Source organism: Coregonus lavaretus (assembly GCF_964263955.1).
Source record: "Coregonus lavaretus genome assembly, chromosome: 24".
Classification (NCBI taxonomy): Eukaryota; Metazoa; Chordata; class Actinopteri; order Salmoniformes; family Salmonidae; genus Coregonus; species Coregonus lavaretus.
The window spans coordinates 26,235,843-26,255,086 of NC_140011.1; the positions used below are offsets into that span (position 1 = coordinate 26,235,843).

General features: G+C 43.6%; 1 protein-coding gene across 2 annotated transcripts in view; it reads right to left on the minus strand.

Annotated features, from left to right (window-relative positions):
- The window catches only part of LOC311099767 (G-protein-signaling modulator 1-like), a 79,226-nt gene that overhangs the window by 3,277 nt on the left and 56,705 nt on the right, over positions 1-19,244 (minus strand). The window contains exons 10-13 of one of the 2 annotated variants that reach the window (XM_084140511.1): positions 15,081-15,151; positions 14,784-14,948; positions 655-814; positions 231-436 (exon numbers count right to left, since the gene is read on the minus strand). In XM_084140511.1, the coding sequence (XP_083996637.1) occupies positions 231-436; positions 655-814; positions 14,784-14,948; positions 15,081-15,151 (602 nt within the window). Of the gene's footprint in view, positions 1-230; positions 437-654; positions 818-14,783; positions 14,949-15,080; positions 15,152-19,244 lie in introns of both variants that reach the window. The other variant, XM_084140510.1, reaches the window with a different exon arrangement.

Genomic DNA, 19,244 nt, shown 5'->3' on the forward strand with positions numbered 1-19,244 from the left:
AGTGACAGAGAAGGAGAGACAGACATCTAAAATTGCAATTCATGAGTGCTGCAATTTATGAATGCATAACCTGAGATAAGCACAAATATTTGGGTCTTTTACCTAAATTATGCATTGATGGATGTCAATGGGAGACTCTCAGACTCAACACGAAAATGAAAGTTATTAGCACAGATCTAAGGTTAAGATTCAACCCATAGAGATTCTGAGGCAGTGAGACATGGCCTTACCTGGCACTTGATGAGCATGTTGAAGAAGTCATCACTGGGCTCCTGGGGGTCTGCGTCAACACACAGGTGGCCCAGGTTGTTGTGGGTGATCCTGAGGCCGGGCAGGTTGCTGACACTGACCCGCTGGTCGTCCAGGCGACGGCTCTGGGAGCTGACGATCAGGTCAAACAGTTCCTCTGTCTGGGGCGAGGTGATGAGCGCTGAATCTGAGAGAAAAGGGAGGAGGATTACTTTCATTTACTGTAATTGACCCAAAAAAATCAAAGCCACACATTTCGGACTAGAGATGTCCAGCAATGTGTGCTTTGAGTGATGCATTGAGTCATGCATTGATGTCAAAGGAATGGAAGTAATGGAATTCCCAAGAAGTATCAGGGATCCTCTAGCTTTAGACCGTCGTAACAGCACTAATTCGCTAACCTACCTAGCATTTCATTGAGAGAGACGGCCCCTCCGTTCTCGCCATTTTCTCCGTTCTCTCCATTCGGGTCGTCGAGGTGGCAGCGCTGGTCGTCCATGCGGCTGCTCTGGAACTTGCTGAGGAGGTCGAAGAAGCAGTCCTCATCAGAGGGGTCACGACCTAGCTTCTGAAACAGAGGGACATGGACGCTAAGTGATATAACAGGCAGCACAACCCCTCATCCCACACACACTGACCCACTTGTCTCTTATATCCTGTTTATGTGCTTCCTGTTTGGCTTGTATAAGAGGATGCCTGTTTTGGGGCGAGTGGTGTTCCAGATTTTATTTAACCTTAATTTAAACAAAGAGTCATGCTGAGATCACGGTCTCCTTCGCAGATTAGAGATAGATAGATAGATAGATAGATATACAAAAGTATGTGGACACCCCTTCAAATTACTGGATTAGGCTATTTCTGCTGACAGGTGTATAAAATGAAGCACACAGCCATGCAGTCTCCAAAGACAAACACTGACAGTAGAATGCCTTACTGAAGAGCTCAGTGACTTTCAACGTGGCACCGTCATAGGATGCAACCTTTCCAACATACACGTGTTTAGCAGTTATAGCGGGTGTAGTGAAATGCTTGTGCTTCTAGCTCCGACAGTTCAGTAATATCTAACAAGTAATATCTAACAATTTCACAACATATACCTAATACACACAAAACTAGTAAGGAATGGAATTTAAGAAAATATACATATATGGACAAGCAATGACAGAGCGGCATGGACTAAGATACAGTCGAATATTATAGAATAGAATGCAGTATATACAGTTGAAGTCGGCGGTTTACATACACCTTAGCCAAATACATTTAAACTCAGTTTTTCACAATTCCTGACATTTAATCCTATCAAAAATTCCCTGTCTTAGGTCAGTTAGGATCACCACTTTATTTTAAGAATGTGAAATGTCAGAATAATAGTAGAGAGAATATTTTATTCCAGCTTTTCTTTCTTTCTTTCATCACATTCCAAGTGGGTCAGAAGTTTACATACACTCAATTAGTATTTGGTAGCATTGCCTTTAAATTGTTTAACTTGGGTCAAACTTTTCGGGTAGCCTTCCACAAGCTTCCCACAATAAGTTGGGTGAATTTTGGCCCATTCCTCCTGACAGAGCTGGTGTAACTGAGTCAGGTTTGTAGGCCTCCTTGCTCGCACACGCTTTTTCAGTTCTGCTCACAAATTTTCTATAGGGTTGAGGTCTGCCACCCCCGTGCTTCACGGTTGGGATGGTGTTCTTCGGCTTGCAAGACCCCCCTTTTTCCTCCAAACATAACGATGGTCATTATGCCCAAACAGTTCTATTTTTGTTTCATCAGACCAGAGGACATTTCTCCAAAAAGTACGATCTTTGTCCACATGTGCAGTTGCAAACCGTAGTCTGGCTTTTTTATGGCGGTTTTGGAGCAGTGGCTTCTTCCTTGCTGAGCGGCCTTTCAGGTTATGTCGATATAGGACTTGTTGTACTGCGGATATAGATACTTTTGTACCTGTTTCCTCCAGCATCTTCACAAGGTCCTTTGCTGTTGTTCTGGGATTGCTTTGCACTTTTCGCACCAAAGTACGTTCATCTCTAGGAGACAGAACGCGTCTCCTTCCTAAGCGGTACGACGGCTGCGTGGTCCCATGGTGTTTATACTTGCGTACCTTCAGGCGTTTGGAAATTGCTCCCAAGGATGAACCAGACTTGTGGAGGTCTACACATTTTTTTCTGAGGTCTTGGCTGATTTCTTTTGATTTTCCCATGATGTCAAGCAAAGAGGCACTGAGTTTGAAGGTAGGCCTTGAAATACATCCACAGGTATACCTCCAATTGACTCAAATTATTTCAATTAGCCTATCAGAAGCTTCTAAAGCCATGACATAATTTTCTGGAATTGTCCAAGCTGTTTAAAGGCACAGTCAACTTAGTGTATGTAAACTTCTGACCCACTGGAATTGTGATGCAGTGAATTATAAGTGAAATAATCTGTCTGTAAACAATTGTTGGAAAAATTACTTGTGTCACGCACAAAGTATATGTCCTAACCGACTTGCCAAAACTATAGTTTGTTAACAAGACATTTGTGGAGTGGTTGAAAAACAAGTTTTAATGACTTCCGACTTCAACTGTACATATGAGATGAGTAGTGCAAAATATGTAAACATTATTAAAGTGACTAGTGTTCCATTTCTTAAAGTGGCCAGTGATTTCAATAGGCAGCAGCAGCCTCTAATGTGCTAGTGATGGCTATTTAACAGTCTGATGGCCATGAGATAGAAGCTGTTTTTCATTCTCTCGGTCCCAGCTTTGATGCACCTGTACTGACCTCGCCTTCTGGATGATAGCGGGGTGAACAGGCAGTGGCTCGGGTGGTTGATGTCCTTGATGATCTTTTTGTCCTTCCTGTGACATCGGGTGCTGTATGTGTCTTGGAAGGCGGGTAGTTTGCCCCCGATAATGCGTTCGGCAGACCGCACCACCCTCTGGAGAGCCCTGCGGTTGCGGGCGGTGCAGTTGCCGTACCAGGTGGTGATACAGCCCAACAGGATGCTCTCAATTGGGCTTCTGTAAAAGTTTGTGAGGGTTTTAGGTGCCAAGCCTAATTTTTTCAGCCTCCTGAGGTTGAATAGGCTCTGTTGTGCCTTCTTCACCACACTGTCTGCGTGGGTGGACCATTTCAGTTTGTCGGTGATGTGTACGCCAAGAAACTTGAAGCTTTCCACCTTCACTGCTGTCCCGTCGATGTGGATAGGGGGGTGCACCCTCGGCTGTTTCCTGAAGTCCACGATCATCTCCTTTGTTTTGTTGACATTGAGAGTACTCCTGAGTTGCGCAGTGGTCTAAGGCACTGCATCGCAGTGCAAACTGTGCCACTAGAGATCCTGGTTCGAATCCAGGCTCTGTCGCAGTCGGCCGCGACCGGGAGACCCATGGGGCGGCGCACAATTGGCCCAGCGTCGTCCAGGGTAGGGGAGGGAATGGCCGGCAGGGATGTAGCTCAGTTGATAGAGCATGGCGTTTGCAACGTCAGGGTTGTGGGTTCGATTCCCATGGGGGGCCAGTATATATATTTTTTTAAAGAATAAAAAAAAATGTGTTCACTAACTGTAAGTCGCTCTGGATAAGAGCGTCTGCTAAATGACTAAAAATGTAAAAATGTAAATGAGTGAAAGGTTATTTTCCTGGCACCACACTCCCAGAGCCCTCACCTCCTCCCTGTAGGCGGTCTCGTCATTGTTGGTAATCAAGCCTACTACTGTTGTGTCGTCTGCAAACTTGATGATTGAGTTGAAGGCGTGCTTGGCTACGCAGTCATGGGTGAACAGGGAGTGAGAGGTTATTTTCCTGGCACCACACTCCCAGAGCCCTCACCTCCTCCCTGTAGGCGGTCTCGTCATTGTTGGTAATCAAGCCTACTACTGTTGTGTCGTCTGCAAACTTGATGATTGAGTTGAAGGCGTGCTTGGCTACGCAGTCATGGGTGAACAGGGAGTACAGGAGGGGGCTGAGCACGCACCTTTGTGGGGCCCCAGTGTTGAGGATCAGTGAAGTGGAGATGTTGTTTCCTACCTTCACCACCTGGGGGCGGCCCGTCAGGAAGTCCAGGACCCAGTTGCACAGAGCGGGGTTCAGACCCAGTGCCTCGAGCTTAATGATGAGCTTGGAGGGTACTATGGTGTTGAATGCTGAGCTATAGTCAATGAACAACATTCTTACATAGGTATTCCTCTTGTCCAGATGGGATAGGGCAGTGTGCAGGCGATTGCATCGTCTGTGGATCCATTGGGGCGGTAAGCAAATTGAAGTGGGTCTAGGGTGACAGGTAAGGTAGAGGTGATATGATCCTTGACTAGTCTCTCAAAGCACTTCATGATGACAGAGGTGAGTGCTACAGGGCAATTTAGTTCAGTTACCTTTGCTTTCATGGGTACAGGAACAATGGTGGCCAACAGCATGTGGGAACAGCAGACTGGGAAAGGGAGAGATTGAATATGTCCATAAACACACCAGCCAGCTGGTCTGCGCATGCTCTGAGGACGCGGCTAGGGATTCCGTCTGGGCCGGCAGCCTTGCGGGGGTTAACATGCTTAAATGTCTTAATCATGTTAGCCACGGAGAAGGAGAGGCCACAGTCCTTGGTAGTAGTCTTCCTCAAAGCGGGCGAAGAAGGTGTTTAGCTTGTCTGGAAGCGAGACGTCGGTGTCGGCGACGTGGCTGGTTTTCCTTTTGTAGTCCGTGATTGTCTGTAGACCCTGCCACATACGTCTTGTGTCTGAGCCGTTGAATTGCGAATCACGCTTCACCATCTGGCAGTCCGACGGATGAATCTGGGTTTGGCGGATGCCAGGAGAACGCTACCTGCCATAATGCATAGTGCCAACTGTAAAGTTTGGTGGAGGAGGAATAATGGTCTGGGACTGTTTTTCATGGTTCGGGCTAGGCCCCTTAGTTCCAGTGAAGGGAAATCTTAACGCTACAGCATACAATGACATTCTAGACGATTCTGTGCTTCCAACTTTGTGGCAACAGTTTGGGGAAGGGCCTTTCCTGTTTCAGCATGACAATGTCCCCGTGCACAAAGTGAAGTCCATACAGAAATGGTTTGTTGAGATCGGTGTGGAAGATCTTGACTGGACTGCACAGAGCCCTGACCTCAACCCCATTGCTAGGATTTTGCCTGTGCTTAGCTCTATTCTGTTTCTTTTTATCAAAAAAAAACCTCCCCAGTCCTTAACGATTGCAAACATACCCATAACATGATGCAGCCACCAGCTACCACCATGCTTGAAAATATGAAGAATGGTACTCAGTGATGTAATGTGTTGGATTTGCCCCAAACCCAACACTTTGCATAAAGTGCATTTCTTTGCCACATTTTTTGCTTTTTTACGTTAGTGCCTTTCTCTCTGGCATCTGAGTTAGGAAGGACACCTGTATCTTTGTAGTGACTGGGTGTATTGATACACCATCCAAAGTGTATTTAAAACTTCACCATGCTTAAAGGGATATTCAGTGTCTGCTTTTTCTTTTTCACTCTTCTACCAATATTTGCCCTTCTTTGCAAGGCATTGGAAAACCTCCCTGGTTTTTGTGGTTGAATCTGTGTTTGAAATTCACTGCTACACTGAGGGACCTTACATATAATTGTATGTGTGGGATACAGAGATGAGGTAGTCATTAAAAAATCACAGAGTGAGTCCATGCAACTTATTATGTTTACCTTGTTGAGAACATTTTTACTCCTGAACCTATTTAGGCTTGACATAACAAAGGGGTTGAATACCTATTGACTCAAGACACTTCAGCTTTTCATTTTTAATTAATTTGTACAAATTTCTAAACACATAATTCAACTTTGACATTATTTTGGTATTGTGTGTAGGCCAGTGACAAAAAATCTTAATGACATTTTTAAGCCTTGAGAAAATTGGAGACAACATGAATTGTGCATGTGTGCCATTCAGAAGGTGAATGGGCAAGACAAAATATTTAAGTGCCTTTGAACGGGGTATGGTAGTGGTGCCAGGCGCACCGGTTTGTGTCAAGAACTGCAATGCTGCTGGGTTTTTCACGCTCAACAGTGTCCTGTGTGTATCAAGAATGGTCCACCACCCAAAGGACATCCAGCCAACTTGACACAACTGTGGGAGGCATTGGAGTCAACATGACCCAGCATCCCTGTGGAACACTTTCAACACCTTGTAGAGTCCATGCCCTGACGAATTGAGGATGTTCTGGGGGGGTTCAACTCAATATGAGGAAGGTGTTCCTAATGTTTGGTATACTCAGCGTAGATTCACAGTCTGTCTGTTTGTCTCCATGGATTGGCTATTAGTGTGATTCTCCAGTTTTAGCCCAATGCAATCAATGGCACTACAATTATTGGCTCTCCACCATTTCGGTGACCTGTGTGTAGCATTATGAATCGAGTTGTTGTTGTTTGAGTTGTTCTATACCTTTTGATAGCACTTTGGACACAAAATGCCTTTGATACTGCCTGGAATAGCGCATAACAGTGTTCTCACAATCTGACCAATTATGGTCCTCAGGGCTGAGAATGCCCTACATAGGGTATATACCTATTGCTCAATCCGTCACATGACATAATGTACAAATAAACCTCCTTTCTTGCCCACTTAACATTTTACATGAATAACGAAACTAGACTTTTAAAGCTATCAACACCTCAATGTTAAAATGTTGATGAATATGTTACAAATAATGTATACTGTTACAATGAGCTAATTCCAATGTAAACATTAATATTCATCACTATTTACTGAATAATATAATAATATATAATATGCCATTTAGCAGACGCTTTTATCCAAAGCGACTTACAGGCATGCGTGCATAATTTTATTTTGTGTATGGGTGGTCCCGGGGATCGAACCCACTACCCTGGCGTTACAAGCACCGTGCTCTACCAGCTGAGCTACAGAGGACCACTACATCAGTTTTGTTTATTTGGGTCATCCAACATAGCACAACCTCTTTATACAGTACACATGTAAATCCTCCACAGTCTCCTCTAAGCATCAACATCCCAGTACTATGGCCATCTCCAATTTCCACCCTCAGCAGAAATTAGCATGATTCTTTGCATTGAAGTAGTGTGTGATCCTGCCTCCATGTTGATGATAAATGCCTGGGCAGGTTAATGGTAGGCATCAAAGGCGGTAAGCCATAGGACACATCATGGATCAGTAATGGCTGATGGTGTCATTATCCCCCTGGACGTCACACCATAATGACACACCATAATGGCACAATCAACACCAAGCATTATCGCCACACAAATAGAACTGGATGCACATAACGCACAATCCTATTACGTTCTGGTAGCAAATTAGATTTACTAAACATTTGCATTGATAATTGAGAACCTTTAAGACTCAACTTGGTATAGTGTGATATGGATAAAGGGCAACTCACAGTGAATAAGATAACCAGAATCAGGTCAGAGACTATAATGTTCAGTAGTACGATACAACAGTGATGATGCTATTAGCGGTGAAATTTTCAGCAGCAACTTTTCTTGTGAAAACTTCAAACCAAAATTAGACTACACTTCAAACATTCACTTTACTGGGCATCGTAAAAGCATTTAATTGCCACAAAATGTGTCAGACTCTCTGGCAAAGCAAGAAACACAGACATTTAGGCTAGCACAAGCCAAAACTTAGAGAGACTGGTTAGATAGATAGAAACACTATCATCCATCAAACAATCATATAGATAAAGAGTATGAAGTGTCTTACCACACAAGCACCTCTCTTTCCTTTTCTTCACTCTTCACCCTTTCTCTCTCTGAGCGCTCTCCTCTTCCCTCACTCTCCACACATCTGACTCACACTCCCCTCTCTTCCCCCTTTCCCTCACCACTCTCCTCTTTTCCACCCTTCCCTCACTGTGCTCGCTTCCCCCATCCCTCCCAGTTTTTTCCCTCTCTCCCTCTTTACCCCTCTTCCCCTCCTCTCCCAGCTCTTCCTCTCTCTCTCACTCACTTTCTTTCCCCTCCCTCTCTTCCATCTCACTCCCTATCTCCCCCTCTCCCTCTCTCCCCCTGTCTCTTTCTCTCTCCCTCTCTCCGTCCCTCTCTCTCCCCCTCTCTTCCTCTCTGTTAGTTTCTCTCCCTTTCTCCCGCACTCCATCCCTCTCTACTCCTCTCTGTATCTCTCTCTACTCCTCTCTGTATCTCTCTCTACTCCTCTCTGTATCTATCTCTCTCTCTGTATCTCTCTCTCCGTCGCTCCCTCTCTCCCTCCCTCCCGCAGGTCATCTTTGTCTCAGTTGCAGCTCTCCCTCTCTCTCTCCCACTGTGGGAAAATAACTCATTATGAAGGTCACATTGTCAGCTGAGGCATGGGGGATGGGTGGACAGTAAGCAGAAAAGAGGGGTGCACAGGGGTACGGTGGTAAATAGGTTGCATGCCATCGCAGCAACACAGCACAGACTCCCAGCCACCAACAAATCATGGTAACAGCAAACTCTGAGCACTGCCTAGACACAGTTCTGGCACATGCACAATGGAACATCACATTGGGTTCAATCATGCCATCTTTTAAATCATTTGATCTATAGCAGCAATACATTCATTAAAATGCTCTTCTGTGAGGAATTTACAAATAGACCAGCAAAAGAAGAAACATTCTCAGCCCAGGTCCATGCGATTGTAAAACATTTTCTCAATGGACCGACGGTTACGTTCCCACTAAGACAAACTCAAAATGTCATCACTCACAGAAAAGGGAACTAACAAAAAAAAACACTGACAACCAAAACGATACAGGTGTTTTTTTTATGGGTTCTGAAAAACACCCATGGGGGTGCCCACACAAATTTGACAAGCAACTAGAAAATGGGTCCTAAAAGACACCCACCATGGGTGTCCACAAAATGAGTCTAAGAAAAGGCAAGCTAAAAGAAAATCCCACCCCAACTTAGGATATGGAGAAAATAGAAAGTGGACCAAACCAAACAGAGCTGAACAAAAGTTTCAGGCTTTGTTCTGACAACTTAAAGTGGAAGAGCTAACCAAATGTGTCCCCAAGATGGCCTGCAATACTACCATCGTGAGCCAACCTAAGTACAGTATCTCTTGTCGGAGTGTAACTGGAACGACAATTTGAGATACACTGGGGCCAGTAGCCTTGACTAAAAGTGGCGTGGGAACGCCATTTTCTCACCTCTTAACATCATCTCTGTCAAAGTAACCCACACGAACTTCATCAAATTCCTCCTCTGGATGTACAGTATTTCCGCAAAAAGAAGGGAGAGGGAAGCATATTTTCTCTGTTCAGCATTCAGCTGCTTCCTAGACATCGAAGAGGTCCTACCAACTTTCTCACCTTTGGGGTTTTCAACACTCATTTTAGTATGATATGTTACGTTTCGTATGGTATGTATTAATTTGTGCCTATCCATCACCCATTTCGTATGTTACAAATTTGAAAAACTTCCAATATGCTACCAATTCCTAAAACATACAATATATGTTACGAATTTGAAAAACGTATGATATGTTACGAATTCTAGCTAGGTGGCTAGGTGGTTAACGTTAGCTAGCTGGCTAACGTTAACTAGGCTAGGGGTTAGGGTTAAGTTTAGGAGTTAGGTTAAAGGGTTAAGGTTAGGGTTAGGGTTAGCTAACATGCTAAGTAGTTGCAAAGTAGTTAAAAGTAGTAAGTAGTTGAAAAGTTACTTATTAGCTAAAATGCTAAAGTTGTCCGTGATGAGATTTGAACTAGATGTTCGCGTTATACACCCACCCATGCACCCCAACCAACCACCCTACTTTATTATTTGCCTTAAGTAAACATCTGTCTTATGTAAGCATACAAAACGTAGCATTTCATACTAATTTTTGTATCCCGGATAACGTGTACTATGTTACATCTAGTCACTGAGACCAGGCTGCAAAATCAGGACCACACATAAATGTTTCAGACAGATCAAACATGGTGGGACTACTGACATCCTCCTCAAAACTAGACTTGCTCTCTGCAATCTTCTTAGACATAACACGTGTAAAAGCACCCGCTGGGAACACTCTAGGGTATTTCTCTGATAACCCATCACGCTCCTCCACTGGGCACCTAACAAACAACAGAATTCGGCACAACCTTCCCTCCAGCCAAATCATTGCTTAAAATGAACAAGAACCCCTCCTCAGGTAGGGTAGGCTTCACTCCAACGACCACGGGACCAGAAACAAGATCAGACTCGAGTTCCGCATTACACAAAGGAACTTCCATGCAACCCATCTCCACGCCTTGAACAAACACACTGTCACCAGTTGCTGAAGTGTCAGACAAAATGAAGGACTGGGCTGCCCCAGTGTCTGCCAGTATCTTCATTGGCTGTTTAACAGCATCACCACTCTGCAGAGACGCAAACCCTTCTGAAACAAAGGGTTCATTCAAATCTGATCTTGTTTAGGAGATAAACCAGTCCCAACCAGAGGCGTAATGGGCTGGAGGGCTCCCACAAGAAGAAAGCTTTTTCTCTCAAAATGTTCTGTTTCAATTTAGGACACTGAGAGACAAATATGGCCTTTCTCATGGCAGTAATGACAAACTGGCAAATACGAATAACCAGTTTTCTGTCCATCCTTGTCTCTGGGTACTGGTGGAAAAGACAAAAACCTTGTAGTGGGAGATGACTTCTTTGGATTGTTTTTTGTGTAGAGATATTAGTTCTTGGTGCCCTGTTTGTGAAGGTATTTTTATATCACCACAAACTCATCTGCAAGGACTGCAGCTTTCTCAAGTGTGATATCTTTGTGCTCATTAATGTAGGTAGCAATCCTTGATTCCTGGTGTTTGTGACGCTCGCTGTTTGGTGCGATGCAGATACAGAGGTGACGCAGTCTGTTCTTTTGAGCTTTGATTCAGGGTCTTTACCTGACAAAGTAATGTTAGGATATATCAGTTATGCTGTTAGAGTCTTTGTGCCAAATACACTGCAGTGTTATAGGTGTCACGTTTATGGGCATGTCGCAGCAGTGTGTAGGAGGGAGATTCCAAGATGTGGGAAGTGTGCAGGAAGACATGGGACAGAGGAATGTGTAGTTTCGGTGGAAAAAGTTGTGTCAACTGTAGGGGTGCCCATGTTGCTGGGGATCGGAGGTGTCCGGTGCGAGAGACGCAGGTTGAGATGGCCAGGGTCAGAGTAGTGCAGAAGATGTCTTATGCTGAGGCAGTGAAGAAAGTAGAGGAGGGTGGATCAAGGGTGAGGTATTCTGAGAGGGTCCCTGTGAATAGTAGATCTGTGCCAGAACAGAGGGATAGGCCAATGAGTGATACATGTTTCAGTAAGGTTGGCTTCTTAGCGTTGATAGCAATGGTTATCAACTGTACTGCAGAGATAGAACGTAAGTCACAGAAAATAGTTGTGGTAGCAGCTGCAGAAAAGTACTTGGGGGTATGAGATTTGACTTCAGAAGAGTTACAGGGTGTGTTGAGTGGTAGTGTCTCGTCCTCTCAGGCCATTGGCCTGGGGTAGAATCAGATAGGGTTAAAGTAGTGGAATAAGGTGCTGGGTTTTAATGAGTGTAGGGTAATAAAAAAAAAAGTATATGTATTTCTTTCATTTCCCATTTTCCCATTTTGTATCACAAAGTGTAATGGATTTATACTTTACAATTGGGGCGGTAATGCAACATATTGGATGCCAACCACCGTTAAACTCCACCAAAGAAGAAGATTCTAATCTGTGTGCGCCACACGCAAACAGAACCAACCGAAAACAACATCGAGAGAAAAACCAGTCTGTAACATCGACCCTTTCCCCTCGCATTTTTTTAGAAGAACAACTTGTGACCTGGTGTGAAAAAATAGACCAAAGATCAAATACCCTTTTTATTGTCAGTTCAAGTCATCATTATTGACCTTAGTTCTGGAGACAAGAGAAAGATAAGCCACAGAGGAACTGGCAACTATTAGCAGTATCACAGAACCGGGACGCATGGTTGGCCGCCTCAAATGCCAAATGACAGCAAAGCACAACCGCTTTGGCTGACGCTGGCCGAGGATGTCCTAAGGATAACGGAAGCACAAAGGAATATTGTTGTAAACAATCTAGAGCAGTCAGAAAGGCCTGCAGGTTAACTTTGTGTTATTCCTGGACGCTGATTTCTTCTGGCACCATCAGACACAGCACTCCTCTGTCTCTACCAGGAAGAACCTGGAGATCTAGACTGTCCATTAACCCTCATTAATCACATCATTCTCACCTATGGCACTTTCCCTTGCCGCTATTATCATGATGTAAATCTCAGACTAAAGGTGCAAAGATGCAAGGACTTACAGGCTTCAGCTACCAGCTTCAGTGCGCTAACCACATTTATGTCATTTTAGCCGTCAGGTTAGCTTTCATTGATTGTTTAAAAGGCTGCCGGTTCCTAAAACGCAGAGAGGAAACTGAAGCTAGAGTCGGTAGATAATGCCTTTCAGTAGAACACTTTGATACTAGGAGGAAAACGTGAGATTTAATTAGGGCTTTAAGGAGAAACAAGCTACTCAGAGGTGCTATCGCTACAGTCTGCTAAAGCTAACACACTTCAAGTAATTGTGTCTCTGAGCCCATTATAGAGCTAGGCTACACATTGAAAACAATAGTCTTTGTAATTTATGCCTTTTAGTGGAGCTGAGATAGGGATGAGTTTGACTGATCTCATTTCCTCTGGTAGTTTCTCCAAGTTAAGAGATCAATTAAATAAATTGTGGTCCTCTGGTCCTCTGTAGCTCAGCTGGTAGAGCACGGCGCTTGTAACGCCAAGGTAGTGGGTTCAATCCCCGGGACCACCCATACACAAAAATGTATGCACGCATGACTGTAAGTCGCTTTGGATAAAAGCGTCTGCTAAATGGCATATTATATTATTATTATTATAAATTAAGATAAATTAAATCAACATGACTAGTAAACACCAGGTGCATGTTATTGTTAGGCAGGGACATAATGAGGAAGTTAAGTTATACAGTGCGTTCAGAAAGTATTTAGAGCCTTATTCTAAAATGGATTAAATTGTTTTTTTCCACTCATCAATCTACACACAACACCCCATAATGACAAAGCAAAAACAGGTTAAGGAATTTTTGCAAATTTATAAAAAATAAAAAACGGAAATATAACATTTACATAAGTATTCAGACCCTTTAATCAGTACTTTGTTGAAGCACCTTTGGCAGCGATTACACCCTAGAGTATTCTTGGGTATGACGCTATAAGCTTGGCACACATGTATTTGGGGAGTTTCTCCCATTCTTCTCTGCATATCCTCTCAAGCTCTGTCAGGTTGGATGGGGAGCGTCGCTGCACAGCTATTTTCAGGTCTCTCCAGAGATGTTAGATCGGGTTCAAGTCCGGGCTCTGGCTGGGCAACTCAAGGACATTCAGAGACTTGTCCTGAAGCCACTCCTGCATTTTATTGGCTGTGTGCTTAGGGTCGTTCTCCTGTTGGAAGGTATACGCTCGCCCCAGTCTGATGTCCTGAGCGCTCTGGAGCAGGTTTTCATCAAGGATGTCTCTGTACTTTGCTCCGTTCAGTTTTCCCTCAATGCTGACTAGTCTCCCAGTCCCTGCCGCTGAAATACATCCCCACAGCATGATGCTTCACCGTAGGGATGGTGCCAGGTTTCCTCCAGATGTGACGCTTGGCATTCAGGCCAAAGAGTTCAATCTTGGTTTTATCAGACCAGAGAATCTTGTTTCTCATGGTCTGAGAGTCTTTAGGTGCCTTTTGGCAAACTCCAAGTGGGCTGTCATGTGCCTTTTACTGAGGAGTGGCTTCCGCCTGGCCACTTTACCATAAAGGCCTGATTGGTGGAGTGCTGCAGAGATGGTTGTCCTTCTGGAAAGTTCTCCCATCTCCACAGAGGAACTCTGAAGCTCCCGTCAGAGTGACCATTAGGTTCTTGGTCACCTCCCTGACCAAGGCCCTTCTCCCCCGATTGCTCAGTTTGGCTAGCCGGCCAGCTGTAGGAAGAGTCTTGGTGGTTCCAAACTTCTTCCATTTAAGAATGATGGAGGCCACTGTGTTCTTGGGGACCTTCAATGCTGCAGACATTTTTGTCTCTGAGATCTACGGACAATTCCTTTGACCTCATGGCTTGGATTTTGCTCTGACATGCACTGTCAACTGTGGGACCTTATACAGTGAGGGAAAAAAGTATTTGATCCCCTGCTGATTTTGTACGTTTTCCCACTGACAAAGACATGATCAGTCTATAATTTGAATGGTAGGTTTATTTGAACAGTGAGAGACAGAATAACAACAACAAACAATCCTGAAAAACGCATGTCAAAAATGTTATCAATTGATTTGCATTTTAATGAGGGAAATAAGTATTTGACCCCCTCTCAATCAGAAAGATTTCTGGCTCCCAGGTGTCTTTTTATACAGGTAACGAGCTGAGATTAGGAGCACACTCTTAAAGGGAGTGCTCCTAATCTCAGCTTGTTACCTGTATAAAAGACACCTGTCCACAGAAGCAATCAATCAATCACATTGCGTGGATGGAAAATTATATTTTATGGTTAACTATGTTTTTCAGAACTTATTTGAAATTGAAAATGAAGATATGGCTACTCACTGGAGGCAGGACTTGGACTGTGATTTCATCGGCATCCACAGGTGAGTCAAACCACTGCCTCTCGTCTGAGGACTGGCTGTCGGGGTAGCCCTTCCCTCTGCCTGGCTGAGACTGTTGACTCTTGGATCTCCGAGATATACTGTTCAAGTACTGGCTGTCTCCATTCTGCAGGGAAAGTTAAGTATACCATTGGATTTTTATTGATTTTACATGTGAATGCTGTTATTTTATAAAATGGCAGAGAAATGATGTGAGAAAACGAAAACTCAATGGAATCAACAAAATGACTGTTTTTGCCTTATCTGACGAGTATTTCCACAGTTCAACACTGTCCATACTGTTTCTCTTGGTGATTTTGGGTCTGGCTCCTAGAACAAAGAAGAGAGCAAAAGAGGACATTAAAGCATAAGATACCCTTTGTAAAATTGTCAATGGACGGTTTTGTGTGTATGGACGGTTTAGTGTGCCCTTTAGTACTGTAACGAATGAGAGGGACAGTATTGAGCGGGGCTTTAACCCGGGTCGCCTGACCCAAGACAAACACCTTATCCACAATCACACCTCAGAGACATAGTAACACGCTCATCAAGGCTAGGGTCGTTAAAGTATGTACAGATATTTCATTCATATTTATTAGTTCATGATTGAATCTATTAATACATGTAATCTAAAATGTAATCTACGTAATCCCTGAAATAAAATATTTATTATGAGAGGACCATAAACAATAACTAGTAATGCTGCATACTCCAAGAAAGGTTAACATCTCACCTTTCTGGTAAAAATAGTTATAAATTGCTGAGGTGTAGTCACTTCTGAGGACACAAGCTCAAGTACACAGTACAAATATGATAAAAATATGAAACTACTAAATACTTTATGACGTAATTCCTATTCAACAAAACTGAATGAATAAGGCTTGAAATGACATGTTTTCTAAATATAGCATAATCAAATTATAAAGCCACTATAAGATGTCACCTTCCTTATAACAATACATATTTGTATGTTTAGTGTTGGAGAAAATGTGCATATTTTCTAAAAGTCTCTCTTGATCAAAACATCTGCCCCCACCTCTGTGACCGTCACACAGAGCTCTAGCTTAAAAATTTAAAATAACGTTTTTTTATCTATGAATTATTTTAGATTAATGGCTATAAATCGATCTCTGAATGTACTATATAGATTTCACATCCACCTCACACAGGCGGACAAAATATACTACTGCGTCTGTGGGAACCAGGGCTATCATTACCAGGGTTACCCCATTTCGATCTACGGTGTCCATAGGTCCATTTGTAAGCAAACATGTCAGTCGGAACCAGTACCAGATCCACGCAGGTCCCCTAAACAGGGGACTTTACATCTAAGAGGTTTTAAGTATGCATCATCAACAGTTTAAAAATAGTTTACAAACCCCTTATAGAGGGTGCAGTAACGTTACAGTGAGGGAAAAAAGTATTTGATCCCCTGCTGATTTTTTAAGTTTGCCCACTGACAAAGAAATGATCAGTCTATAATTTTAATGGTAGGTTTATTTGAATAGTGAGAGACAGAATAACAACAAAAAAATCCAGAAAAACGCATGTCAAAAATGTTAGAAATTCATTAGCATTTTAATGAGGGAAATAAGTATTTGACCCCCTCTCAATCAGAAAGATTTCAGGCTCCCAGGTGTCTTTTATACAGGTAACGAGCTGAGATTAGGAGCACACTCTTAAAGGGAGTACTCCTAATCTCAGCTTGTTACCTGTATAAAAGACACCTGTCCACAGAAGCAATCAATCAGATTCCAAACTCTCCACCATGGCCAAGACCAAAGAGCTCTCCAAGGATGTCAGGGACAAGATTGTAGACCTACACAAGGCTGGAATGGGCTACAAGACCATCGCCAAGCAGCTTGGTGAGAAGGTGACAACAGTTGGTGCGATTATTCGCAAATGGAAGAAACACAAAATAACTGTCAATCTCCCTCGGCCTGGGGCTCCATGCAAGATCTCACCTCGTGGAGTTGCAATGATCATGAGAACGTGAGGAATCAGCCCAGAACTACACGGGAGGATCTTGTCAAACAATTGGTAACACACTACGCCGTGAAGGACTGAAATCCTGCAGCGCACACAAGGTCCCCCTGCTCAAGAAAGCACATATACAGTGGGGAACTTAAAAAGATGAGAGAGGCCTGTAATTTTCATCATAGGTACACGTCAACTATGACAGACAAAATGAGGGAAAAAAATCCAGAAAATCACATTGTAGGATTTTTAATGAATTTATTTGCAAATTATGGTGGAAAATAAGTATTTGGTCAATAACAAAAGTTTCTCAATACTTTGTTATATATCCTTTGTTAGCAATGACACAGGTCAAACGTTTTCTGTAAGTCTTCACAAGGTTTTCACACACTGTTGCTGGTATTCTGGCCCATTCCTCCATGCAGATCTCCTCTAGAGCAGTGATGTTTTGGGGCTGTCGCTGGGCAACACAGACTTTCAACTCCCTCCAAAGATTTTCTATGGGGTTGAGATCTGGAGACTGGCTAGGCCACTCCAGGATCTTGAAATGCTTCTTACGAAGCCACTCCTTCGTTGCCCGGGCGGTCTGTTTGGGATCATTGTCATGCTGAAAGACCCAGCCAAGTTTCATCTTCAATGCCCTTGCTGATGGAAGGAGGTTTTCACTCAAAATCTCACGATACATGGCCCCATTCATTCTTTCCTTTACACGGATCAGTCGTCCTGGTCCCTTTGCAGAAAAACAGCCCCAAAGCATGATGTTTCCACCCCCATGCTTCACAGTAGGTATGGTGTTCTTTGGATGCAACTCAGCATTCGTTGTCCTCCAAACATGACAAGTTGAGTTTTTACCAAAAAGTTCTATTTTGGTTTCATCTGACCATATGACATTCTCCCAATCCTCTTCTGGATCATCCAAATGCACTCTAGCAAACTTCAGACGGGCCTGGACATGTACTGGCTTAAGCAGGGGGACACGTCTGGCACTGCAGGATTTGAGTCCCTGGCGGCGTAGTGTGTTACTGATGGTAGGCTTTGTTACGTTGGTCCCAGCTCTCTGCAGGTCATTCACTAGGTCCCCCGTGTGGTTCTGGGATTTTTACTCACCGTTCTTGTGATCATTTTGACCCCACGGGGTGAGATCTTGCGTGGAGCCCCAGATCGAGGGAGATTATCAGTGGTCTTGTATGTCTTCCATTTCCTAATAATTGCTCCCACAGTTGATTTCTTCAAACCAAGCTGCTTACCTATTGCAGATTCAGTCTTCCCAGCCTGGTGCAGGTCTACAATTTTGTTTCTGGTGTCCTTTGACAGCTCTTTGGTCTTGGCCATAGTGGAGTTTGGAGTGTGACTGTTTGAGGTCGTGGACAGGTGTCTTTTATACTGATAACAAGTTCAAACAGGTGCCATTAATACAGGTAACGAGTGGAGGACAAGGGAGCCTCTTAAAGAAGAAGTTACAGGTCTGTGAGAGCCAGAAATCTTGCTTGTTTGTAGGTGACCAAATACTTATTTTCCACCATAATTTGCAAATAAATTCATTAAAAATCCTACAATGTGATTTTCTGGAGAAAGAAAATCTCAATTTGTCTGTCATAGTTGACGTGTACCTATGATGAAAATTACAGGCCTCTCTCATCTTTTTAAGTGGGAGAACTTGCACAATTGGTGGCTGACTAAATACTTTTTTTCCCCACTGTACATGCCCGTCTGAAGTTTGCCAATGAACATCTGAATGATTCAGAGGAGAACTGGGTGAAAGTGTTGTGGTCAGATGAGACCAAAATCGAGCTCTTTGGCATCAACTCAACTCGCCGTGTTTGGAGGAGGAGGAATGCTGCCTATGACCCCAAGAACACCATCCCCACCGTCAAACATGGAGGTGGAAACATGCTTTGGGGATGTTTTTCTGCTAAGGGGACAGGACAACTTCACCGCATCAAAGGGACGATGGACGGGGCCATGTACCGTCAAATCTTGGGTGAGAACCTCCTTCTCTCAGCCAGGGCATTGAAAATGGGTCATGGATGGGTATTCCAGCATGACAATGACCCAAAACACACGGCCAAGGCAACAAAGGAGTGGCTCAAGAAGAAGCACATTAAGGTCCTGGAGTGGCCTAGCCAGTCTCCAGACCTTAATCCCATATAAAATCTGTGGAGGGAGCTGAAGGTTCGAGTTGCCAAACATCAGCCTCGAAACCTTAATGACTTGGAGAAGATCTGCAAAGAGGAGTGGGACAAAATCCCTCCTGAGATGTGTGCAAACCTGGTGGCCAACTACAACAAACGTCTGACCTCTGTGATTGCCAACAAGGGTTTTGCCACCAAGTACTAAGTCATGTTTTGCAGAGGGGTCAAATACCTATTTCCCTCATTAAAATGCAAATCAATTCATAACATTTTTTACATGCGTTTTTCTGGATTATTTTGTTGTTATTCTGTCT